Here is a 26726-nt window from a genome sequence, read left to right on the forward strand (position 1 = left end):
AGAGAGAGAGAGAGAGAGAGAGAGAGAGAGAGAGAGAGAGAGAGAGAGAGAGAGAGAGCTCTTCTTCCTCTAAAGCTGCTTGTTTAGTTTGATTGCCTGAAAGCCTGCTTTAAAAAAAAAAAAAAAAAAAAAAGGAAAAGAAAAAGCACACATGCTCACATTTATCCCCACTGACAACGCTCGCTCTGCAGTCGCTCGCGCACAGAGACACAGGCAGCCGAGACAAACTCAAATCAGGAGGAATACGACGACGCTCTCCATTCGCCGCTCCTTCGCTCCGGCTGCCAGTGCACCGTTAACCGGGGCGGGCGGTGGCGTTCCCCCAGAAGCACCTGAGTGCCGGACCATCCCCGAGCCATCGGCATACAAATGGAACAAACATGATCGTTGAACTGAAGATGCTTCGAGGGGAAACGCCTCCACCCCCCCTCCCCCCCAGCCTGGTGTTTTCAGGAAGGAGAAGGGATGAGGGCGGGGGAAGGGTGGGGCGCGGGGGGAGGACGTATACTTCCATGAAACCTCAGAAAGTGCTAGAAGCTGAAGAATCGGAGATGTTGAGAAGAATTTTTTTTGTTTTCCTGTCCTTGGACATATTGGTGCTGTGGTTGAGACGGAGTTGAACATCACATTCTAACCCTTTTGTCACCTAAAGGGATCTGTGCTTCATAATGTGTTGCCATGTTTGCTTCATATGTCCCTCTTCTAAAACCAGACCCCGCCCCCCCTCCCCCTCCGATGGAAAGGTGCCCAGCAGAAAAGACAGGGGTGTGCAGACCCTCGGCGGTGGAGCTCCGTCGTGATTAATTCATCGAAACAGGCTCCGCCGCCCTTTTACTGCAGGTTCTTCAAGATGCGTCCGTAACGGAAGTCGTAGACGTGCCGGCAGAGATACACCAACTCGGGGTCGACGTCTGTGGGCACACAGCGGTGGGAGGGGGGGGCGAAGTCGGAGCGGCAGGGCACCATGCTGGCACTGCCAGGCGGGGCGCCTTCGGCACGCCGCTTCATCAAGGCACAATATCTGGGGAAGGAAAGCAGTTGAGAGGTGAGAATCCTCGCCTCCGTTGGGATATCCGATCTTTCGGCGCCGCACAAACACGATGCGTGAGCACTTTTCTTTTTTTTTAATGAACTGGTGTTCCCTCCAATTCATTAACAGTGGCAGCGTTAGCAATGTGGATTCCACGTATCTCAGGAGCTGAGGTGTTAATTAAAAGAAAAGATTTTGACATCCAAAATCCCAGTAACAGACTCACTGTTACTGGGAATTGTTGATCAGTGTGTTTACGAGTGTACACTTACCTACAGTACTGGGCTAGTGGGAGAACGTAGCATCTGTCTTCTATGCAGGCCACGCTATTTTCATCTTGATGCCGAGAGGCGAAAATCTCATTCTGAAACCGACAGTGGGTGCAGAGTGTCACATCACTGTAACTTGGGTCGATCTCTTTCTTTTTCCGCGGTGGACGTGTGCAGGTGCATCGTACCATATGTGCCCCACCAAACACACATTAAGAACAAAAAAAACAAGCCTGCTCTGCTCAAGACAACACGCTGGAGGTATCCATCATAAACAAATGGGGACCGTTTCCCTGCCTGAGGTCAGGCTGGGAACCGTCATTCTCTCGGCATTGTGGTTACACTGAAAAGGAAACCGACTATCAACAGTTTCAGGGCTGCTGAGAGAAAGATAATGATGTCTGCAGCAGCAGACAGTGAGTGGAGACATGTTTGTGCACAGAATAACACCTTCTCCATGCACACGTGTGAGGTTTTCGTGACACCGAAAAACATTCGATATGCGAGGATTTGAATTCTTTTCTCGCACATTGAAAAGGTCAAAACTATGAAGTGTTCGTCTGATTAAAATGACTGTTAATTAGATAATCAAGACTGATTAAAATGGACAGAAATATGTCTTCTTTTTTTTGTCATGAACAATTTCATGATTGCAATAGATATTTAGACCACATTAATTCACTTCCATATAATTAGTTATCTAATGAATTAATGTACTATTATATCTTTAGGTCCCCATGCCAGACTGACTACTTAAATAATTTATGTGTGTGGTAATAGATCTCATTATCTTACAAAGGAGACTGAGAATTTCTTCATGTTGTGCAACCCCACTAAAGCATCTATTAATAATTCAGTTTTGACTCATTTCTTTCTGTATAGTATACTGATGATTTATGCATTCTCAGTCTGAATCAAGGTGTTTCAGCACCAAGCCCCTGAAGGTCTCTTTTCTTTGGGCTTACCAGCTTCCAGAAACGCTCTCTTTAAAGAGCACAGCGGAATCCCGTCATTTGACACCAGCCTCGGCAGCTTCAATCTTGCAGTTTGCTGCAACTCTTCATTTCTTTGTAAAAGTTTCTCCTAAGGCTTTTTTTTTTTTTTTTAATGTGTGGTCGGCATCATCATTTGTAGGGGTTCCAGGTTTGAATAGCCTAATATACACTACGTATATTTCAAGGTTAGCGATTGTACTTTTACAGCCTAAGATCCGATTTCAGTTGCTATTATATTAATGTCTTTAATATGATTTTGGTTTTCCATGATCAAAATCCAAATACCGTGACAGTCCTAGTTTCCACCACCCGGGCTTTGTTTGTGTTTGTTATGGGAGCCATTACTGTTTGCATTGACCCATGAGGAAAATTTTAAGTCATTGCTCTACCTCACCTCACAGTGTGCGCTGGGATCTCGGCCTCCCTGGGTGTGCTCAGGTCGGTAGTACCAGAAAAGGCTCATCATCAGCTCTCCTGGGGGAGCACATTAACACACACACACACACACACACACACACACACACACACACAGGTAAGCAATATTAGCCATATGTCCCTTCCACGATGCAGCCGTACCCATACACGTCACTCAATCTGTTCATGATATCTTGGCCCTGCTTTCCTCCTGGTCGTCTTCACCTGTTTTGGGGTCTTCCCACAGCGCGGATATCTTGGCAACATATGGGAGGGATTTCTTCCTGGGGCCTGATCGTAGCAGCACTGTGTCTCTGACACGAATCACTTCACCGTCTCTCTCCACTCCTTCGTAACACTGCCGCAGGGCCGTCTCATCCTCTCCCTGAGACACAAACGCACACATGCGAGCAAACACTATTATAGGGACAGATATAATTCTCATTATAAAGACAAAAAGGAATCTGTCACACAACGCCGTGTGGTCAAAACACAATTATCTTTTCCCTCAAGAGCCGAGTCTCCTATGCTTCGACCGGGCAGCTGTGTAGACGCTGAGGTTTATACGGGCAGGGTGTTATTAGGCACGAGAATACAAGGGAATCAAACATTTTCAGAGGAGAAAAACCAGACGAGAATCCCTCTCTTCACTTGCTTATCCTCACTCGACTCCGATGTACCCCCGCAAAAAAACCTACCGCAATGAAGACCTCCCTCTCTGTGGGCATTCCGACCGGACGCCAGCCGTTCGTGGCACGTCTGCGGCTGACTCTCTTCTGTTTGGTGCTGCTGAGGCTTGGCACTGGTGACGGCTGTTTGGTTGGCGAATGTGTGCGGCCCATGGACAGGGAGCCGTTGGAGGGCTTGGTGCTCGGTGGGCACTCCTTGCCGAGCTTTAATCTGGCCTGGGCTGGCTGCTCTCGCGCAGCCAAGGGGGTCAGCAGGTGGGGTTTGGTCTGGGTGGAAGTGGGCACGGTGGATAGAGGGCAGCTGGAGAGAGGAATGGAGGGGGGGACGAGGAGGGAGGTGCTGTGATCACCCTGAGGGGAGGAGTAACTCTCTGGAAAAGGAAAAAAAAAAAAGGATTGACGGTACACACTGAGATGAAGCAAAACAATCTTCACTGTTTGGCAAATGACATGGTTCCTCTGTAAATTTGCATCTTTTATCTTCTTCATCAGTCCAACTATATATACACACATTTGTTATGGAAAACATTACATTTGGCCCGGAGCTCCTTATCAAGACACATCGGAGTCGATGCCTGAAGCTAAAGGCACTTTCAAAGCTCATGCCAACAAAAAAAGGACAACGTGAATAAAAAAAATAAAAGAAATGTTCACACATGCTGGGCTGTTCAACTGGCTTGAGGCATATAATTGAAAAACAAAGCATACTTCAGTTCTCTATGTAATGAACTGACCCATGTGTAAAATTGTGGTAAAAACTCATTAAAATAACAGCTGTACAAAGAAAACTAAAGATGGGTTTCATCACGATGACAGTTGGTTAACATGAGAATGATGATATATTAGAGTGCGACCAAACCTGGCGCCATTCATTCAATGTTTCTGCTCACCTGTTTTGATGTTGTGCGTGCATCCAGTGCATCCTGTGCTGAAAGAGCAACCCCTGCTGGTGACGGGAGGCATGGCTCTGTAGCTGTAGCCGCTGATCCCGCAGGCCTCGCCGTAACAGGGCGAAGTCATGGAGTTGCAGTAGGCTGGATGGGCCAGCCCCGAGGGATGGGGCACCTGACGCCTGAGCAGCTTGGAGCCAGTCATTCGACTAGGGCACAAATTGGAAGGGGCATAGTTCAGAGGTCGCGGGGTGAGCGTGGCTGATGTTGTTCCAGTGTGTGGCGGGTGGGCGATGTGGACGTAGTAGCTGGAGAAGCAGTGTTCGGCGGTGCAGAGGCAGGGGTGCGGGCTGAGGGCGAGGGCTGTGTGCGGGTGGGAATGCGTCAGGGACGGTGAGGTTACTAGGCACTCGCGCTTCACGGGGGTCATAGCAGAGTTAAGTGGCTGATCGTCTGACTCCCCATAGGGCTGCTGGCCTAGAAAGAAGGCTAACCGGTGGCAGTATTCCACTGAGCCCTCTGGAGGACAGCAGTAGTACGGACTCAGTTCAGTCTCCAGTTGCTCCTCCTTTACTTGTTTGAGCGGGTACGGCAGCATGCTGCGCGACTGGTAGCCCGGCTTGGTCAGTCGGTGAGTACAGCTGCTGGTTTCCCACTCCACCTTGGGCTCAAAGTCTGCCTTCTTCTTGCAGGACGTGCAGCTACTGTGCATTGGAGGAGTTTGTTTCCCCTTCTGCTTTTGTGCGTGTCCCCTGTGTTGAAGCTTGGCCCCGGAGTGCTGCTTTGGGCTGGAGACTGCAGCAGGTGCTTTACTGTCCGATGTGACGGTGGCTGTGGGAGCAGACTTTACTCTCTGTTTACTGGTAGCAGAGGAACTGGTTAACTTCAGCAGGGCTGCGGCGTTAAGTCCGGCCAGTCGTCTCGGAGCGGGAGCGTCCAGACACTCCTGACTCATCCACAACTTCTCTCTGCGGCCAGCTTTGGCCTTCTTAACCGACTTCGAACTTTGGCACAGTTCAAGTTTGTCAGACGTGGAGGCTTTAGTGATGCTGCCCCGTGAGGCCTTCAGGCCTCCGGTCGCACCGCTCTTTGCTGGATCTGCAGTCTGGAAAGCCCCTCCAGTTGAGGGGTCGTCCTGTCTCTTGGCCTGTTTGGCCGCCAGCTGGGGGTCAGTAGCTCTTTCCAGCAGTAGGCTGTTTACTGCCTCAGCGTTGAGAGAGGCAAGCCTGCGCTTACGTGGTTGCAAGACTCCCACTGTGGCACATTCCATGTAACTCGGGCTGCTTGATTTTAATTTGCTTTTTGGTGATGACTTTGCTTCTTTTCTTTCACAGGTTTTTCTTTTTTGGGATTTTGACTTGAGCGATAGCTGCCTGGGACTGTCCTTTCCGTCCCTTTCTTTAGTACCTTCTTTTTCGCGAATGCTTTCCTCCAGTCGGGTGAGGAGGACATGGCAGCTAAGCCCCTCCCCTTCTGAAGTCCCGGGCCTTGCTCGCAGAGGATACAACTTGCGGTCGCGTTTCTTCTCACGCCGCCGGTCCAGCTTTCTGTTCTGTTCCGATCTTTCCGTCCTTTCTCTCTTCATCCTTTTGGCCCCGCCTTTCCCTTGTTTGATGATCTCGCTTATCTTCTTTGTCCTGCCGAACCGTAGGGTGCGCTCAGGCCAGGCGCTCCCCATAGCGCCACCATGTGGCCACAGATCACTTTTGTCCCACCACTCGGGACTGCTGTGGCTCTGCCCGAGGGAACTTTTCTGCCTTGCGTGAGTCATCACATGCTTCTCCACAGGACCTAGAGACACCAGACACACAAGAGGTCAACACCCAAAATTTTTGCCTTTTCTTTTTTTGGGGGGGGGGGGATACTGTATGTGCTAACAAGCTTCCCAATTTAGAAAAGAACTGTAAACTTGCTCCATCTTGCATCCATCCATCCATCCTACATGCAAACCTCAACCAGGGGTATTCCCAGCCAGTAAACGCCACGGCATTTCAAATAAATCAGACAACGGCTCCAACTTGTTCTGTGGAGAGCTCGTTTCTCTTATCGGGCTCAACATCTTTCGAAATATGCTCTCCTTTCTTATCAGCGCACAGAAAACATCAGAGATTTGAATGATCAGAACAGGGCCGATGTTCCGTGGAAGAAATCAAGAGAGTGGTCTGAGGAACATTACAGACTGAGTAGCGCCCGATAACATTATTTCAAAAACATTTTATTGACATAAACAAACACGAGACAAAAGGTAAAAGGGCTTTTGTGTGGCAGCGAGACACAAAGAATGAGAAGCCGGAGCCAAAGAGATACGAGCCTAACAAAGATATTGACTATCTCGCATAAGCCTTCAGCTTGGATTTAAAATGCATAAAGATGCTTAATGATGAATGAATTCGGATGAATGCTTTTGTGATCAGACTTCATTTATTTGATCATCTGGTGAGCTCCAGCTATTATGCGCCTGCCTGGGATTCTCTCATTATGATGGTGAGGCGTGTGTGTGTTTCTATGTTGCTCTGGAGAAACTGATGCACTCTGTCATTCATTCACGGCGCTCGTTGCCTTATCACCTAGTGTGCACACAGCATGCAAGTAACAGCTTGTTAAGGCTGATTGTTTAGTCTGAAATGTTTCGTCTGAAAGTGAAATGTCAAAAAAAAAAAATTAAAATGACAAACAAATCTTTACAACAATGGGCTCGGCTAAGGGAAAACACAAGACAAATAAGCACGCTGGCTGAATGTGTGTTTAAACCCGTTGACATTTGTAATCACTCTAATTTAACGGCTTCACATTACTTGTCTAAATATTCACATTAGATGGAGAGACCATATCTTTACATCCACCGCAGGATAAACTGTACGAGGATTCCCCGAGCTCGCTGTGAAATCATTTAGCAATTTAACTCAATTAGCAACAAACAGTCGGCTTGAGAGTATTTGTGAAAACGCTCCCCGAGCTCATTGTGAAACTGCAACATAAACGACTAAAGAATGACTCATATGCCGCATATGTTCAGCTACTGTTTCTTTCTTATCAACAACGCGTCATGTATCATGGCTTTTCTTTGGAATGAGATAAAGCAGTGTATTTGTGCAGCCTGGAGGTCATAAATCTTCACTGTATAATCTGGGGGGGGGTCAAACTTTTAAAGGCGACGATCAGCACTACAATTCTTTAAGGAAAAACACCACCTGGAGACGATCCAATCGCAAATGTGCAATCATTTAACTTTTCTATTTGTAAATCAAATTAGTTTCTTTCCTACTTACAAAAGCTTCTTGTCCTACACCATTACTTTCCATGATTAGCTATAATCGGATCATAAATTCCTCCCCCATAAAGACAAGCGACATGCATATTTAGAGCTTGTTCTCTTCACGCTAAACTGTGGAAACATGTCAGCTTTGTGATTTGCAGTTTAGCTGCAGATGAGATTAATGCCATCAGTTTATCACAAAAAAAAAACCCAAACCACCTATTTCCCCAGTCGTGAGCGAGCAGCGAGCAGCGCCCAGTTTGTCTGAGCTGGTCGGGGCGTCCGTTCAGACGAGCACGAGCACCGGAGAGGCACGGGAGTCGATGCAGTTTCCCCCAGCAGTGCCAGCGCACACGATGCTGGAGACTTTAACCCGAACGAACGCCCATTAACAGTCCGAGCCCGACAAGATTTCTTCCAAACGTGTTGGATTCTGTCGGCCCCGGTTTGACAGCGTGAAGGCGGTTTAAGACTGCGGCTCATGAGCAATCCTGGCAAAAGCCTATCCCGAGTTTAGCTGCAGGGTTAGTGGGAGTCAAAAGCAACTTCCTGAAACTTCGATTCTCGGTGAAATGAAACCTCCGAGAGCATGCACAGAACCAACTGCAGCCTCCCATCTTCGACATGTGCTGAACCAGGCTGTGCTTCTCATGACGTTTTTCAAGTGAAACGCAAAACTCCCGTTGCATTTTGGATGTCCGTTTCCACGGCAACGGCGCTCGCTGCCACTGAAAACACAACTTTTCTTGAAAACACCCGCGCTCCGTCTCCATGTAGACGGTGGAAACACTGCGACTGCGAACAATGGCTGTAGTAAACAGTTCTTCTGCACATGTGCAAGTAGATGGACACTAACAATGATATTTTCCTCCGGAGTCTCACGACTCCCAGTCCATGTTCGCGCAGCCTCGCAGACTGAGATTGAACACCTGAATGTCCTACTTCAAAGCTCAAAATTCAAAACGCTGCTTTCACTTCACGCTTAACCTCAATGCCTGAAAATCCATTTACAAGTTGTCACAATTTACCAGATAAATGATCCAGATTACCTGGATCAAAATCTATATTTTAAATTTCTTTCTTAAAAATATCACCAGCATTAAGAGAGGTTTTTTTTTTGTTGTTGTTGTTTTTTTTTTAAACAATGAGGGCAATTTTCCACCAGCAGCCGATGTCACTGCTGGGAAGTGCAGGTAGAGGAACAGTGCAAGGGAATAACCTGTAAGATATTATCTGATGTTCAGGCCAAATGGCTATTTAGTTCTTTAAACAGTGTTAGGCTGTGATCCTCAGGAAGTAATTTCATATTTACAGGAGGATCAATGACCCTGCACTCGGTCTGTAATTGCTTAGAAAACAGATCATCAGTTCTCTTAAGAGCATCAAACAGAAGAAGCAGCAGGATTGTTTAAATTTTTTCTTTAAAGGAGGCTTGCATGACTTCCCAAAAATCATGAAAAGGTGTGTGTCAAACATCAGGCCCAACATGATTTAAACGATGATTCAGCAGGAGGAATCCACTCTATGTACGAGTCTCCTCCAACCCAGCAGTCAAAACACCAAATGCCACAAATACCACAGTTAGTTATACCAAAAAAAAAAAAAAAAACCTTCGATCCATAATCACGAGCCAAAAAGGAAACAAAAAGTACAGCGTGATGACAAAATGTCCGTTTTCAAGTGAGAGTGGTTGTGTGTAAGTATGTGTGGTGTGCAAATATAAAAAAAAAATTATAAAAAAAACTGCAGCCCTTTACGAAAGCCAGAGTGCAACTTTTCTAAAATGTTTGTTTCTCCACACAGGGCAACCAGAGAGGCACACAACAGCACGCGCTCACAACGTAGAGTCTACTACTGCTCTCAAACATATGTTGTTGCAACTGTGAGAGAAAACCTACACACACACATACACAGCCAACCGGGCTCCAACGAGGATTTTTCCTCACTGTGAGGCAAGAGTACAAACCACTACACCCGTGTGCAGTTTCAATAAACCACTGTCATGGCGCGCAAAACAAGTATACTGTGATTTGTTGAATGTTTACAGTTAAAAACGGCACTGATTAATGAGTATTGTGAAATATAGAAGTATTTCTTGGCAGTTTGTGAAGGTTCGTCAACATGCAAACTACCTAGGAATACCTGGATACCATTGATGTTAACATGAATTAGAGCTGGGCAAAGAAAAAAATCAATTTATCGAATTTGTAGCTAAAAAAAGATTTTTATTTTGAAAATTCAAGTCCCCCAACCCCCACCAGTTCTTTTTGGCATTTTTCACATTCCTTTCTACCATTCCTTATGGGCTTCCGTAGTCACTGTTGCACTTTTGCCTGGGTTAAAGCTTGAATTTGTTGAATGACGGAGCCTCATTTACTTTTTAGTTTTTGGATTGTTTATATGTATTTTAGCTCCGAGGACAATCACAGCAACAAAGCTGCACTTTTGACAATATAGCTGATGCCTGCAGTCATCTTTAAGTGCATTGAGAAAATTTTCAAAAAATCAAAAATCAAATAGAAACTCGAATTTCTTTGAAAAAATATCTGATTGTTTTTGAAGGCCAAATCGCCCGGCTCTAACAGGATTAGATATGTATTTTACATGTGAATGAGCACGTAACTCCCAAACAAATGAGGACCTGAATGAGGAACAATGGCCACAGTAAATACGGTGGCCTGGAAAGGACATCAGAGAGAAAACACAAAGGCGTGGACAAGGTAAGAGCGAGGGAGAACGAGAGAGACGTCAAGTCTGTGACTAAAGAGGAAAGAGAACAGCCGTCTGTGCCCGAGTGAGAACGTAACCCGCGTCTCTATCGGACAGACGGCGTCACTAATACTATGCAGCAGCGCATGTTGCTCTTCTCCGGAGACAGACAGCAAGCGGACAATTTTTCTCCTTCACCAGATTTAAACCTTGTTGGGATTATATTAACTTCTGGCCGAGCCTTGTAAAGCACATCCTGTTTAGCTGGATGTTGCCAAGCAACTCTGACGGCAATTCAGACGCCCTTTATGCATTTTCTATGTCTAAAATAGACAAAGTTGAGCGAAAGAAGGTGAAAACTGATTCATTTAGCTTGATTGTATGTTGATATATGAGATGATACAACCCGGATCAGACTCTTTCAAGACTGCTAAATATGCATTGATAACTGAAAATGAATTAAAGTAAAAGATTTTTGGGGGTTTTTTTCTGTGAGAAAATCATCAAACAAGTTGATCCTCCCTCATAATGTTGAGATGAATCACCTACATTCATTAATTCTACAAAGAAAAAAAAAAAATTCAGCCACTTCTGTTTTTAATAAGAGCTGGTTAAGTGCTGCAGCTTCTGGTCGACTATTTTTTATGTCATTTCAACAATTTCCAACATGTCACATCACTCAGGAGCACCAGGCTGTGTTACACATGGACCAAAGATATTAACTGAAGTACACAAGGTTTAAAACACACAACTATAAGCAATAAGTAATACAAAAAAAAAAAAAATATATATATATATACACCGAACAGGAATTAAAATGAAATAAACACTCACAGTGGAGTTGTGTAAAATGTTAGTTTATTTCGTAAAAACTCAACTGTGGTAAAATATCATTACAATAGATAGTGTAAACTTAACACTATAGAAAAGTATTGTGCTATAATGTGAAACTGTTAATCACCAAATACTGTGTAACAATATAATATCCCATATTAATGCAAAACAATGTTTAACACATTGTTTACAGGAATAACTTTTATATATTATGAAACCATCCCAGTATAATATCATTCCTATCTTTTCTAGAAGGGTTGAATCATCAATCACCACCAAGATGTGAACAACACTGGAAAGATCTTCCTCCTATGCTCCAATTAGTACAAATGACCTTAGAATTTTCTCCACCAGTTAAAATGGACAATAACAGGTATAACTACTGTGTAGATATATGGAGGATATCCATCAATGAGATCTCACTTGAATAAATCCATTTCTGTGGCACACACGAAGAATAGGCTCTCAACAACCGCAGCGTATAAACTTCAAAATGTCCTTATCGTTCAGAATAAACAAAAAAAAAGAGAATCGTCCTGGGACCAGAACTTGGGAATGCAAATACTTACATCAGGAAAAAATAAAATCACATAGCACATCCCTGCCTTTAATATGTTCTGTACTGCCCAGTAGTGGGATGCTTTTTTGTTGTGAACAGCTAAGAATTATGTTGCTGTACTTAAAGAGACTCGTGTCTACATTTATATTTAAATGATAAAAACTTTTTTAAACACATGATGTAACCCCACCTTTCAAAGAACCCTTGGTGAGCTGATCACAGACAAACTATCTCCAAAATAAACTTGACAGGACTGGAGAGTAAAAATGGGTATTTCTTTGGTAGATGTTGGTTAAAAAAAAAAAGAAAAAAGAAAAGAAGGTGGACGTGGAGAAACTGCTGGTGCCTGCACACAAACACCTGTAATTATCCCTCCTATCCAACTTCCAGGTAAACCCGCTCCAGACGATCGAGGATAAAACAACCACCTGGGTGAACGGTAGACCTCCTCGTTCCCCCCCCCCCGGATCGGACCGGGAGGATCTGACGGTGGGTTTGCGGGAGGCGCTGCCGTGTCGAGGGTTTATCACCGGGAGCGGATAAACGACTGGAAGAATGTGAAACATTCGGTCACTGCTGCTGTGTTTGCTCCCAAACACACTTGCACCGCAGTCCTCAGCTGGATCTCCCGGCACCCATCGGGCCGAGATATCGGGGGAAAGAATTTCTTTTTTAATTTTCTATTGACGTGCGTAAATACGGGAGGGGGGGAAAAGAGGAGGGGAGGGGGAGGGGAGGGGGAGGGGGAGGGGGAAGGGGGGTTCTTGGTACAGCTTGACGTAGCTGCCCATCTGAAGTAGCCAAGGCTCGAAATACGGGCTTCGGAGAGGAGGGGAAGGGGAGGAAGGGAGGGCTGCGACCCGAATACAAACACACGGCGAGCGAAATAAAGGGCAGTCACCCTCTTCCCGGTCACATTTAGCGAGCGGATTCCTCGGAACCGCCGCCGCTCCGGGGCTTCTGGCACGTAGCAGCCGCCGCGAGTGTCGCTTCTGGTGCACGAAGCGAGGAAGGGAAGAGAGAAAAAAAAAAAAAAAAAAAAAAATTGGCCCCGTAGACGGCTGAGCATATCGGAACAACTTCAAACATCCAGGACGAAATAGCCACGAAAACACACCCCACACATATATGTATAGAAATATAAATAGAGAGAGGGAGAGGGAGAGAGAGACCGAGGCGGTGACTTACGGCTCGCCGCCACGCTTCCTCCCGTGCCAGCCGGTCGCCGTCGAGCGAATCTGCGGGGAAGGAGGAGGAGGGGAGCCGGACTGGTGCGATGGCAGAGCTCCGTAACTGGGAGAGCTGGGGAGGAGTGGAGAGAGGACGGTCGGTGGCGCTGCCTTCCGAGATGCGTGTGTGCGTGTGCGTGCGCGTGTGCGTGCGTGCGCTCTTCCTGGTTGGGCTTTCCACCGATTTGCAGAAACTTAATCTGAACCAATTGCCACACGGACCAGCCTCGCTTGACACCCCCGTCCTCCAATGACGGACAAACAACTGTTTATCGCGGAGCCGGCGCGATAAGAAACCCAATATTCGGAGGGGAACTTGGTGCCATCGGATTAAAATCCCCATCAGGGGCGATGGATGTGGGTGCACCCCCCCCTCCCTCCGTCCCTCCGTCCCTCCAGACCGTCTCACCCTGTCATTTTGTCGTGACCAGCAGCCAAATCACCAGACACTCTGTAGGAAACACTTCTAGAGAAATTCACATGACGGCCGATCGTCAAACACCATGTCAACACCGTCCCATGTGGTACATGCCAGATATGCTGCTCGAGTACTTCCCATTTAACCAAAGTTCAGTAAATTTTTTTTGGGGGGGGGTAAGCTTTTCTAAACCTCAGTGGAAATCCTGCCTTCTTCAGATCAGCACGAGTTAATGAGGCAACAGAATTAACGGAGGTCATTTCAACTATTTATCAGATAAATTCATCCTGATTTGACAAAAGCCATCAAGACTTTTTCTAGCCCCTACATCAAGAGCATTAAACTTTCATTTCCACATGAAGCTCATGAAATTCCACCGAGCATATGAACACCTTGTTGTCTGACTAGAATACTGGAACAGCCTCTGCTATTGGGTGGCTCCATAATGGATGGATAGAATAATCGTTCAATGTATAAACTGATGTAGCCACATCTAAAAATGTTCACCCATGACCGAAACAATAATTTCACAGATACAAGAAACGGGGTTTTTCTCGTATCCGGGCGTCACTCTTCATGATAGAGTGAGGAGACTCTAACCAGCCGCGAGGCGTGGCGCTCATGTCTTTACTGCGCTTCATTGGAAGGCAGTTCACCATAATGCAAGCAAAGCAGACTGATAACAGATGCAACAGAAGGACTTGAGAAGTTGTGACCATTCGGTCCCATAAAGCTATATCAGACATACTGATCAGCCATAACTTTATGACCACCTGCTCAATATTGTGTAGGCCGTCACCCTGTAACCACTTTTGATAGATATTGATCACTGCAATCCAACAACACCCCAACAATAGTTTCAGTGTGCTATGACAATTCTTCCCTGTTATGTAAACGACTCAAGAGGATATCTTCCCATTACTGTACTAATTTTTGCAAAACTAACGGTGTGTGCTTCTGGTATGAGACAATGTGTAGATTAAAAACTAAATCATCATACTCTACATTTGCAACTCATCTGTGCTCATTTAAAAATAATGTTTTCTATCGATATCACTACTAAAACAGGTATCAACTGCTGGCCTGGATGGGCCTGAAGAACTTTGAAGAACTTTAGTAAAACCAAATTTTAAAAAAGAATGTTTTCCTAGCCTGGTAATAATATATTTTACGACATAAAAACACACATTATCGAAAAGCTTCTGCTCTATAAGGAGCATCAACTGGCTTTTTTTCCCCCTCTTTCACCCACACTCGGATGGTTTAAAAGGCTTTTTCCCCTCGTCGAGGGTTGTGTAATCTGAAAGAATCACACCCTGCTATCAATAAAAGCAGTCAGTCCGCTGCTTAATCCAAACACTGCAGCGATTTAACGACAAGAGAAGGTGACAGAAGTCAGGCAGGCTGAAAGGGCTAAATTACACACATGCAGCACGAGGTGAGTGCAGTTAACACATCAGTTCAAAACCCTCAGAGAGTCGCCCGTTACAGAGCAAGCTCTATCACATTGTAGGGGGGGAAGAAAAAAAACCTAAGTGAAAGAGATGGTGCTACTTATAATAATCAAAGCCTCCAGCTGATTTTATGTCACCATTATTTCTCACAGAATAAATATTCAAATAAACATAAAATGACAATCCTTTTTTTTTGCTATAAACACAAGACAACAAATCAATAAAAGATTGAAGCGTTAGTTAAAAGTTACGAGTTTCCCTCTTAACACTTCCAATGAGTTTAGCAACGCTTGAGGAATGTACGTCTTCCCATTTTGACTAATGGGCCTGTGGTGAAACATCTGGGACATCTGCCCTCGCCTTAATCAGAGTGTAATGCACTTGAGCGATAATCCAATGGACAGACTGATGGTATGTGTCGACGCTAAAGTTTGGCAAGAACACGCTTCAAAACATGAGAATAGCAATCCAACCTGGCGGTCTGTCTGTGCGACTGTCCGTGTACTCGCCATTGTTAATGTTTATAGCGTGTGGTTTCATTACAAAAACAACCAACAACACCCACTAGTGGCCCAGCATGAAAACTACACCTTTTTCGTCGTTTCTGCTTTTTTCCGTATAAGTGGATCATCGTCTTCCGAACGTTGTCGAGTAAAAGCAAAACTTTTCTCAAACGAAAACGCAAAAGCGATGCGTTTTTCACTCGAAAGGTTGTCGTGTAAACGGCGCCTAAAAACACACATCCTATGATCCTGAACTGACCGGTCACTGGAGAGTAAAAGAAGGAACTTTGTTTTGTACAAACACCAGGCATCTTTTAGTTCACTCAATCTGATGCTGTGCGGCAATTTAAATCCCATAGTTTTATGACAGCCATTTGGGCCATTCAGTGAATAAATCTATATATTTTTTAATAAATCAATAATTATGAACACGTCAGCAGTGTTCGTAACCTGTAGGTTATTCCAAATTTATTAATTGGTAATGCACTTACATTTATATGCGTGTGTTTTTAAAACAATTATCAATCGATTTTCCTTCTAATTCTTTATTCTTATCACCATTTCTCATAATTGTGATTTCTGAAAAACTGCGCTGGGAAAAGGTATCCCCCTGATCCCTTGATAATTCCTGCTGCTGCACAATCCCCCCACCGGCGGCCCCCAGGGAAAAACCCATCCCCCACTTTGAAAGTCACCGATTTAGCAGCCATCATATGAGCAACATGGAAAGCATAGCCTGCTAAGAAAAGCAAGGTCTTCTCTTTCTGCGTTCAGTTTCATCTGAGCACACGTCAGTGTGAACAACACTTTAAACACTTTATACAAACCACGTTTGCTCGAAGGTTTGAGGAAGTGGGTTGGGGTAAAGGGCATTCAAGCTGTTTTTTTTTTTTGTTTTTTTTTCTTTTTCTTGATTTCCCTGTGGTTTGCTTGGCTGACAGACTTTTAGTGCATTACCACAACCCCGTGGCTTTATAAGAGTTAAAAGTCCACAACATGATGTAACACAAATGGGCCCATGTAGTGACACGCCCACACCTCCACACAAACCCTGCGGGAATGTGCCGCGTTTGGTGTGAAAGCAGCTTTACACTCTTGAAGTACAGCACAGTCTATTAATTACGAATTTATTTTTCTTCTTCTTTTAAACAGCAAAAAAAAATAAAAATGATGGGAGTCTTGCCATACAATACAACTCCACTGCTGGGCACGCTTAAGCTCGGCGTGTCCTTAACATCCATGTCCACGGGAATTACATTCACAGTGGAGTGGGTGACGGAAGCCCTGATGCCAATTCTCTGTGCCAGCTCAATAAGTGTGTAGAGTTAATTTGATCTACTTGGGCACTACTTCAGACCAACTAATGATTTGGGTCTTTTTTTTTTTTAAATACATCTAAAGCTTTAGTGAGGAATAATTATATGTTAAAAATTAATCAAAAGCAAGTTGCCTATTTTCCAGTGCCAGACATAGTTGAACTCTGGCGTATTGTCAGGCTCTGACCCACTTCAGGGACCTGTTAAAGAGGAGGCCAGAAACATGACTATTAAAAAAAACATGTTAACATAATACTGTTAGGACTGTAAACAAAAAACACAAAATTGAGAAAATCACATACATTAAACTTTTTAATTAAACATTTCCAAATTAGCTCTGAAGTATTTATGAACTCGTCATATTATATCTCCTAAGCAAATTAAAAAGGCTACTTGAATTTTGGATGCTGAAACACATAAATCTGCTAAAATTCATGTCCAGCAATAAGGATACCATGTTGGAATAATGGACAAAAGACTGTTTTGATTCAGTTGTTAACCACTGACGTAATGCGTCCCCGAATCAGACGTTAATAAATCATTGGATTATATCGTTACTGTGGGAATAAGTTGTGGAGCCTTTGTTCTGAAACACAGCGCAGCTTTTTACAGCCACACATAAAGTCAAGTGGAGTCGGTAGTGAGTGCAGTTTCACGCTGAAACGGCAGATTTCGCAAGGAGTATCACTTCAAAGTCAGAGTTTTAGTTTGCGCTCTCACTGATCCATTTAACATGCTCTCCTGCCAGTCAGATAGGCTAATAAAGACATTCTGAGCTTCACTACCAGCGGCTGCTTCTGCCGGATCTGGAGCTAAAAGTCGACGTACATATCGAAGGAGATCTCCCGTCCAAACGCACCTCGTGAGCAAGTTTGCAGCATAAGTCAGCGTGTGAGTCGGAAGTGAAACTTGCAGCCCATCGGTGGGCTTCAAGCACAGGAGGAGAGTCCAATTATAGAGCTAACCATGCAACATCCCTTCACAGAGATGACACAGAAGTGGAGTGGGTGGTGAGCGTTTTATTTCCACAGAAAAGCAAAGATGGAACCACAAAAAAAAAAAAAAAAAAAAAAAAAAAAAAAAAAAAATGACACACCCTGGTAATCAAACCTCTGCCTCCACCTTTGAGCACGGATCCCTCTGTAACACTGCACATGTGTCGTCCTAATTCAACTTCCTGAGATGAGAAAGAGAAAAAAAAAAATCAAACCGACAGCAGGTTTGTAATCGTCTGAGCTGCCGAGGGCACGGAGCTCGGCCGAGCTGTGAAAATGAATTCAACAGTCGGGGCAGGGCTTTCACAGTAAAAGGTTAATTACGAAATTAAGCACATACAATGAAAGGACGGCGCCTCTCCATGCAGGGCCACGGTATTCACAAGGTCAGAAAACGCTGAGGCAGTGAAGCCAGAAAAATGTACAATGAGCAATATTAATGGGCTATAAAATCATCCAGCAGATGTGATTAATTTAACCTTGTGTGTGGGTAAAGGGTTTTCTCCAGGACGGTGACAGTAAATGAACACAAACAACCCGCTCCCAATGAAACCAAGCAACCATGACAGCAATCTTGCCTCTCATCAGAAGGCACCCTGTACTGAGCGGTTTAACCGACATCCAGTGTAAACACATCGGCACGCAACATATTTGACTATTAAACTCATAAAATTAAACCTAACTACAAGTCAAACTGCTCTTGTTCCTCAGCTTGTGCACACAGATTACACACATTTTAAGGGACCAGCAAGTAACGGGTACCACACGGGTGTGTTGGCCGCAGCTGAAGAGGGCAGTGAAAAAAGACCCTCTCTCAAAAATATCAAATAGTACAAGTGCATAAAACATGCGAAGTATTTAAAATAGTCAAAGTGGAGCGAGTACAGAGGTGGCAAAAGTACTCGTTTTCTTTACCTGCAAAAGTCAAGACACTTGTGTAAAACAAGGCTCAGGTAACACAACATTTTCTCGTGAAAAACAGAAAACTGTCGTTGCATTTTAGGGGTCCGTCCGACACGACAACGCTAGGAATGAGCAACACTTTGAAAATGCTCCGACTCCACCTCTGTGGAAACGGGGGAGTATCTTGAAATTCTGCGCATGCGCACCACACCCGTAGTAAATAGTTCTTCTGCACATGTGCAACAAGACGGACAATAAGAACGATGTCATCGCTCCCAGTCCATGTTCGTTGGGAGCGCAATAAAAATCCAACTTCATCGACTCTCCATACGAATGTCCGGAAACTCGCCATTGTTATTGTTTATAGCACATTGTCCTCTGGACGCATTCATTACAAAAGCAACCAACAGCGTGACACCATGGCTGCGGTTTCCATGCAACATGTTGCCGTGTCGATGAGAAATTTTTGAGAAAGAAAAAAACGCAAAAACGACGCGACAGGTCGCCAGTCCGTCATGTAATAAAGTATAGATGCGAAAGTAAAAGAGTCATTTTAACCTTTGCAATGATGCAGGTGCCTCCTACACTAACCTCATAATGATCAGGCACCGAGTTCAAGTGGAGCTTTTCTATGTGGAGTTTACATGTTCTCCCTGTGGATTTCCTCCAGACACCGCGGTTTTCTTTCCTCCGTGTGTTGAGATTGATTGGTGCCTATAGCTTCCCCCTGGGCGTGAGTGTGTGCACCCTACCTCCGCCTGATCAGCTCCGCCCCCCCCCGCAGCTCCGAGCTGGATAAAGCAGTATGAAAGATGGATGGATGGAATATAGGGCACCTCTTTTGAGACATCTCATGCCCAGCTAAGTACAAATTCCTGCTCTGCTGTTATCTTTGAAAAGTTTCCCCCGTCAGCTTTATGTTATAAGGCATACCCGCTCCATAATTAAGAAGGAAATGTCTTGCTGAGAGAATTGATGGATGAGGGGCGGAAGCAGCAACTGAAGATATATGAGCAAGGAACCTCATGAAGAAGTGAGGTGTTTGGAGGTTGGGAAGAAAGTGGTTGGAGTTACTATTTAACTTGTCCTGTCATGCTTTTTTCCCCCCTGTATTCTTGTGGAGAAATAATAGTGAGTATTAAGACACGGTAAAAGCCACTATATAGTTTTGATGAAGTACTGCTTTAGTTGAGTTTTCAACATCACAGAGTGTACAACTCGACTCAACGTCTTGTTTCCCTGGTCACTGAACTGAAGTTAAAAATACAGAGATAAGTCTTCAAATGTACGGAGTAAAAGTTTTTTGTTATATTTTTTTTTAAAGTTTGTTATTTTATTAAAGTCAGGGTAAGAGTTAGCGGGAGGGAAGTAGAAGTTACGGCTTAGATCACAGTCAGGCCCGGTTCACACGACAACATTTCACGTGAAAATGCATGGTCTTGGTTCCAGTAAAATGTTTGCGTTTACACGTCACCGTTTTGAAAACGACCTGCGTTTTCCACGGAAATGGCAGGAAAGCTGAGACAGATGCAGTTCGCATTACTGTCGATCCGAAGAACTATTCACCACGGCCGAATGCGCATTGGTAGCAGTGTTTCCCTCCGCTTACACCAAGTTTGCGCAGTCGCAGATTTCTTCTGTCCCTGAAGGTTTCCAGACGGATTAGATCAGGACTCGTCGCTTTTCACATGAAATAAAGTCCAACTTTTCTTTTCTTTTCTGCAGTTGAAGGTGCTTTGACTCCGTTTTTTACTCAAACACCCAAAAGATTCACCTCAGACGGAGTTTTCCGACACATTTCTTTTGCAAATATCATACTGGCATAGGGATTCCATTTTTAGTGTAACTAGATGATGATGGTGCCTTTACCGTGTTTTATTGTGGTATCCATGCACTTTCCTCTCTGAACTTTATTTCACATCCTGTAAAGAAAGAGATGCACCGCATTCCCAAAGAGTCCTTCGTGCATTTTTTCCACTCCATTGAATATTATCCCTGAAAAGGGCTGCGGTGCGTCTTGTTCAAACACAATCCTTCGGTGCCGTTCTTTGAGTAAAGCAGGAGAAAATGTCGTTCTTGGCCTTCAATCATGTGGCCCCACTCGCTCTGGTGTTTGGTGAGTGGTGGGGAGCTGAAAGCAGCACTTCAGACTGTTCGAGGTCAGCCATACGCTCTTAAGATGTCCCGTGGGTTTTGTTTTGTTTATGTGTACCCATCTCATATAATCTGTCACTGAGCTTCACGCCGAGTTTCTTCCTACGGTGATAGTCCGGGAGTCACCGCAACACAAATATTACCGTCAAACTTCCAAACTATTGAAATGAGGATTTTCATGTTGCACCCCGCGGAATAGTCGCTTTCTCCTCACGTCTTCTTCTTCCTTTCTCTGAGAGCGATGGAGTCTTTATCACTTCAAAAAGGAAACCGAAAGGGCAAGTGATAAACGGCTTGGTGGTTATAAAACAACTAAAACTTCACCACAGATGCGTGTTGTTGTTGTTTGCTTCAATTTTATGCGCTGAACTCCTTTGATTGTCACCAAATGGGCGCAGGAAATTGCGGCCACAGTAAATTTTCTGGTTATACTTTCTATTTCACTAAATAATTGTGGGTTTTTTTTTTGTTTTTTTTTACATAGGGAATACTTTATTACGTGTTCTCAATGAAATTATTATTTCTTTTAAACTTTGACAAGCTGTTCTGAGCAGAGACTGCTTTTTTGTGTTGCTTTGTCTTTTTCCTTAATACAATAACTGATAAAAGAAAAACCTCCAGTTACAACAGCTGGCCCAAACAAAGTCAATGGACTAAAAGTAAAATTGCAGACGCAATTTCCTCAAGACTCTAAATAACGTCTCCCGATAGAATACAGACGCACCACAAACATGTGCAAAAATCGCTGTTTTTTTTATAAGAAATGGATCTTAATGATTTGGAAATAGATCATTAAAGCATATTTTTTAAACATATGATTTTATTGTAGCAGCAGCTGTAGATTGAGGGGAGCGGCACAAGGGATTGTGGGACGTTGCTCCCTGGGACTTTGTTTGTACGTTGCCATGGTAATGTGTTGTAGTTTCGGGTTTCAGTTTTTCTGTTACTAATGCTTATAGTTCCTCTCTCATTATCGTAACTTTGTTAGTTTATTTATACGGGTTTTGTGTTACTCTGCACCACAACAGAGAACACCTTTTAGGTATGAATTTGAAAAGTTATGGCACTATTTTAGCAGGAACTAAAATGTGTTTGACACCCCTGGCCCTACATGTTCATTCTTGCTTCCTTCTGTGCAACCCCAAACTAAAACTCTTCCCGATCCCCGAACTTCTCAGAAACAAGCGGGTTAACTTCCACCGCCGCTAACTAACAATACCAGCAGGCAAATATGTAAATATGTGGAGTGACACATGATCCCAAAACCTCAATAATGTGGCATTAATGTTGGAAGTGTCTGAAAACCAATCGAAGATCAGAGCATTTGGAAGTTTAAGGACGACCGAATGACGACACACAGTTCTGGGCTAAAATAATGAAAACAAACACAAACTGTAATATCTGAAATAAATCACCAATCCAACATGATTCTAGTATTTCATTGATGATTTAAGCAACAGATTAGTATGCTGGCAGAAATCCACTGCTAATTCTCTGTGTATTGCCTTTATGGCTGAGTTATTAGTCCTGCATGGCGACTTAACGACGGGTCTAGGTGTGAGTCATTAAAAGACTTCTATATTAAATTTTATGACATTTATGGTGGTTTAGTGAGGTAGGGCGCAGTCTGTTGGATCAAAGAGAAAAGTGTGTTAAAGGAGTACCACGAGGTGGAAGAATGAAGGAACTCCGAAAGATTAATGTTCAGCGACAATAAACTAGTGACAGAGCGGCCGGGCAGATCAGCACGCTGCAGGACAGCCTCATGGCAGCGCCGATAAATTAGACGTGACAGAAAACAGAAGACATTTAAACAGGATTGTGACCAACACAAACTTTAAAGATCGCTCTCGGAGAGGAAAGTAAGGCCCTAAATGAACAGCTGGAGCAGACACTTCTCCTTTACGTAAGCCACTACAACGTCCTCTGACACCGAGCCAACATTTTATTATTTAATTGAGGTAGCGACAGACAGAGGCGGGAAGTAGTTTCCCCTATATGAGGACGTTTTGGAGAATGTATGAAACAACAACTTGTGTTTGCCAAAAGCTACACCACTAGTCCACACACACAAAAATCAACTTTTGTAGTTTAAATGTTGTTTTTTTTAAACTTTGTAGCTGTTTTTTGCTTTGCTTCAGGTTATGAATACTAATAATTTAGCACACAGACTCGCAGTGAAGCCCTGCTGCTATTGTTGCCGATGCAGCCTCCATGACGACGTCGTAAATTGTGGAAACTTAAGTTTTCTCAGTGCAAATGAACAGTTTTTCCTCATCATTTCACTGACGATGCAACAGAAGCGGGTCAGTGATTTCGCAGTTACTGCTTGCTACCTTATTGAAAGAGTGCCGTCTTTTACTAACGTCAGCCTTGAGAGAAACCCTGTGGCAGCCAGGATTCCACGTGTCTGAGCAGATTTTTAACATGCAGCACAAAAAGTGAAGTCATTTCAAATTTGGATCCAGTGAAATAGAGCATTTTAAATTTACCGTACACACAAGGAGACACAATTCAAAATGGAACGATTTTGAAATTGTCTTTCTTGAGAAAAAAAACCCAAAACACTTGTACTTCTCTGGTGTGAAAGAAAAGGAAACATTTGGAGTTTTTGTTATTCATGGCGGATTATGTTTTCGTCTTCCAGGCCACATAAAGCGCAAAGGAGATTAAATTTGGCTGAATGTGGCCCCTGAACTAAAATGAGTTTGACACTCAATTTGTATTGTGTAGCCACGTAAAAGTGTTTTTTTATTTTTTTTATTTCATGGTCGTGCTGCAGGCTTTGTTAAGGCCTTCTTGAAAAGGACCGCATGTGAATACCAGTATATATTGTTTTGCCACCTTTAAATAATGCCCCCCCCCCCCTGCTGTGTTCACTAATGCAGCTGACATTTGAACTGTGCTCTGACAACAGGCCGGTGGGTTGCTCTCTTCTTCAGCCTCGATTTCACAGCATCCACAATGTCCAAAATCAGGATTGTGATTTATAGGACAACAACACACTTTTCTACTTCACATCATTCAAACGGAAATGGGCCCTGCAGTATTTCGCTATCATATATAATTTCCTCTGAATATACTGAAGGAGCACATTCAGAGGGGGTGTTTTTCAGGCGTGTTCCTGAGGCGGTAATTTCAGCACAATCATGTCTGGCTTTTTTATTTTTTTTTTTTTTAATGCAACAAGAGGCCGAGGAATACAGCTGGCTGATATAGGTTTCGTCCCTCTGCAGGAGATACTTTTCTTAATCTTTCCTAAAATTGTATTTACCTTCGATGACACAACCATCTCATGCGAGTTAATTTCATACTCAATCATGCTACTGACCCGTTGGAGTCGACTTGAATAGCAGCAACATTTTTTTAACCAGGTGTGTGTGAGATAAAAGTTTTAAACATTTTATGCCTCATCTTTGTACCATTTCTCAATAAATCTACACTTTTGCATTTTGCTTTAGTGTGAAGTTTATACTGCTTCAGTTGTTTTGACAGAAATTACAAATAAAAAATGATCTCAACATTTTACTTATATGAAGACAAACTTGTAAAATTAACTGCAAGCGAAAATCTGAATTTCTTGTCATGATGGAGACTTTCTTAAATTCGTTCCTTATTTAAACATTTTTAGGGAGTCTCATCGAAGGGAACATCTGAGTCTTGATATAACAATCAGCAGTGTAACCTTGTCAATCCTTCATTCCTCTCTTTAGTAATCATCTCACAATATCTGACTTTGGTCTTTTCTGTCACTGTTTAAGTAGACCATACCGTTTGAAAAATGAGATTTTAAGTCTAATAGGACAGTTTTTACATTTTTGTTTTGCCCATGAGAACCACTGATGACCAAATTGACATAGTCCCTTCATTTTCTTTTAAACGGGGCTTCTGTGTCGTATAACTAACAGTAAGGAAATACAAAGAGCCAACGTTTGCAGTGTCAAAATGATTTCACATAATAATTGATAAATAACAATTCCAACAAGTTGTTTCTTTGTTGTAGTGTGATACAAGCACATCCTGAGAATATTCATAATGCATTTTTCAACAAGCCCTATCATGAAGAGCCGGCTATGAGAGCATTTCTGCAGAACTGATGTGTCTTTTCCATGGCGCTGCTAAAGCTACTTTGCTGGCAACAAAGCAGCTTTCATTCACTGCTGCGTCAATGATCTGTCGGTTCGAGCATCATTGCCATCTGCTATTTAGTTGTCGGTCTCAAGAGTTAAGCAAATTAGGAACAGCAATTGATCGAATCATTTTATGGGGCAGGTTTGGCCTGAGGGCTACAAGTTTGACGATCATGTTTTAACAAAATCTTTCGGGTTTCCAGTAGGATTAAGAGCCAGGAAGCCATTCATTCAGTAAAACTCAAAATACTTTCATAAGCTGCTGAATGAAGTGTTTGAATATTTACACTTGACTTATTTGCTATAAAACTCTCAAGACTCAAGCTTGATTTTTCTTTTTTTTTTATCATTACTATTATTTGATACAAAAAGAAGTGATGGAAAGCATCTGCTTTGAATTCTTGTAGCACCTCTGGTCTATCCCTCTTGAGAAACAAGTGAAGATCATCCATTGACAAGCAGAGCCTCGGGTGGGCTGATGTGTGATGTCTGTGTAGCACCATCCATCATGAGATCATGGCTCTTACTGGCAAACTGTGATGAGACCTAATGGCTCTGAAATCTCTCTCTCTCTCTCTCTCTCTCTCTCTCTCTCTCTCTCTCTCTCTCTCTCTCTCTCTCTCTCTCTCTCTCTCAGGTAGCCCGTTCAAGGCCAAGCAAACACTAAAAAAAAAACAAAACAACAACAAGCCGAGCCACGGGAGTGCGGACCATAAAGTTTGTAGCCCATCAGGGGCGCGCGCACATGCAACCAACACACGAACACACACCTTGTGCTCCAGGTGCGCACGAGGCGCATCCTTCCACATATTTCCTAACCTGGTGGAGGCTACAAAGTCCCGATCATTGACCTGGTTGGGTGGGTGGTTGGTGGTGGGGAGAGGGGGGGGGGGAGGAGGAGGAGGAGGAGGAGGGGTGGGGGTGGGGGTGGGGGGTGCCATGATAACACACACATTGTACGGCCAGTCCGACGGAGTACCACTCCCTGGGAATCTACTCCATCATCGTGGCCATTATCTGCCCCAGCAACGTCCTCCAGACATGATTAAAAAAGAAAGCCGTGCACAAAAGAGGAAAGCCTGGCCCGAAAAGAGAGAAAGAAAGAAAGCCCACCCGTCCCCCCTAAAAAAGAGGAGAGGTAATGTGGAGCAGCTACTCACCGTGCGGTGGCTCCGTGTGGCGGCGGGTGGCTCGTCTCATACGACGAGCCCGTCGGGGCACCTTATTTTCCAAACGCCTGGTTGAGACAAGTCAGCCTCATCCGACTGGTGGAGCGATGCAGCGCAAGTGGAGGAAATGGGCTCGACTGTGGCCGATGTTTCCCACTCCACTCGAGAAGGGGGCCCTTTGGAGCGACAGATCGGAGGAAAAGAGCGAACAACTCTCTCCGCGCAAGAAGAGGCAAACAACACTCCTTTTTTCCGAGACGATCGGGCTATTTGTTTTTTAGGGTTTCGGGGTTTTTTTGTGGGGTTTTTTCCCTCCTCCTTCCTATCCCATCCGCTTTCCCGACACGACTGCGAAGCTCGGAGAGATCCGCTCGCGCACACGTCGCGTAATATCCCGTCAGTCGGGCGGCTTTAACGCGCAGCTTTCAGTTTGCGCACCAGTCAGTGAGTCGCTACTGAACAACAACTAGCAGCACAACAGGACTGACTGAGTGACTGCAGCGCTGACAGACTGGGTGGGCTGGGCTGGACTGAGCTGAGACGCCCCCCACCCTCCTCCTCCTCCACCACCACCACCACCACCACCGAACACCAACCAACCCGGACCCCCCCTTACACTGTCACGCAAAGTCCAAGAAATTTCTCCCCCCCCGTCCAAAAATGAACGCTTTAAGTAAGAAATATGTTTTACATAACAACAGAAAAACCAGAACATCCTCATCCTACTTTTGTGCTGGAGCATGTGATAGCAACATGGTGAGCCTTTTAAAGAGGTATCCACGCGCAACAGCAATCGGACCCCCCACCCCC

General features: G+C 44.2%; 1 protein-coding gene across 1 annotated transcript; it reads right to left on the reverse strand.

Annotated features, from left to right (window-relative positions):
* Positions 1–811: 811 nt before the first annotated feature.
* LOC308126479 (bromo adjacent homology domain-containing 1 protein) lies at positions 812–26384 on the reverse strand. The gene is made up of 8 exons (XM_080490903.1): positions 25908–26384; positions 12834–12947; positions 4288–6078; positions 3407–3768; positions 2934–3093; positions 2689–2768; positions 1303–1394; positions 812–1021 (listed from the first exon to the last, which is right to left on the reverse strand). Exons 1-8 carry the CDS (start codon positions 25945–25947, stop codon positions 832–834), a joined length of 2829 nt encoding a protein of 942 aa, XP_080347029.1. The 5' UTR covers positions 25948–26384; the 3' UTR covers positions 812–831.
* Between the last annotated feature and the right edge of the window lie 342 nt (positions 26385–26726).

The sequence above is a fragment of the Lipophrys pholis genome (genome assembly GCF_963383615.2).
Source record: "Lipophrys pholis genome assembly, chromosome: 21".
NCBI lineage: Eukaryota > Metazoa > Chordata > Actinopteri > Blenniiformes > Blenniidae > Lipophrys > Lipophrys pholis.

Bases quoted from the DNA above. Each gene is read 5' to 3' on its own strand.
- LOC308126479 (XM_080490903.1), bottom strand. From the start codon at position 25,947: ATGAGACGAGCCACCCGCCGCCACACGGAGCCACCGCACG. The intron at 3,094-3,406 runs GTAGGTTTTTTT...TTTGTGTCTCAG, and splicing joins AGAGGGAGGTCTTCATTGCG to GGAGAGGATGAGACGGCCCT. The intron at 2,769-2,933 runs GTGAAGACGACC...GTGCTCCCCCAG, and splicing joins GTGGGAAGACCCCAAAACAG to GAGAGCTGATGATGAGCCTT.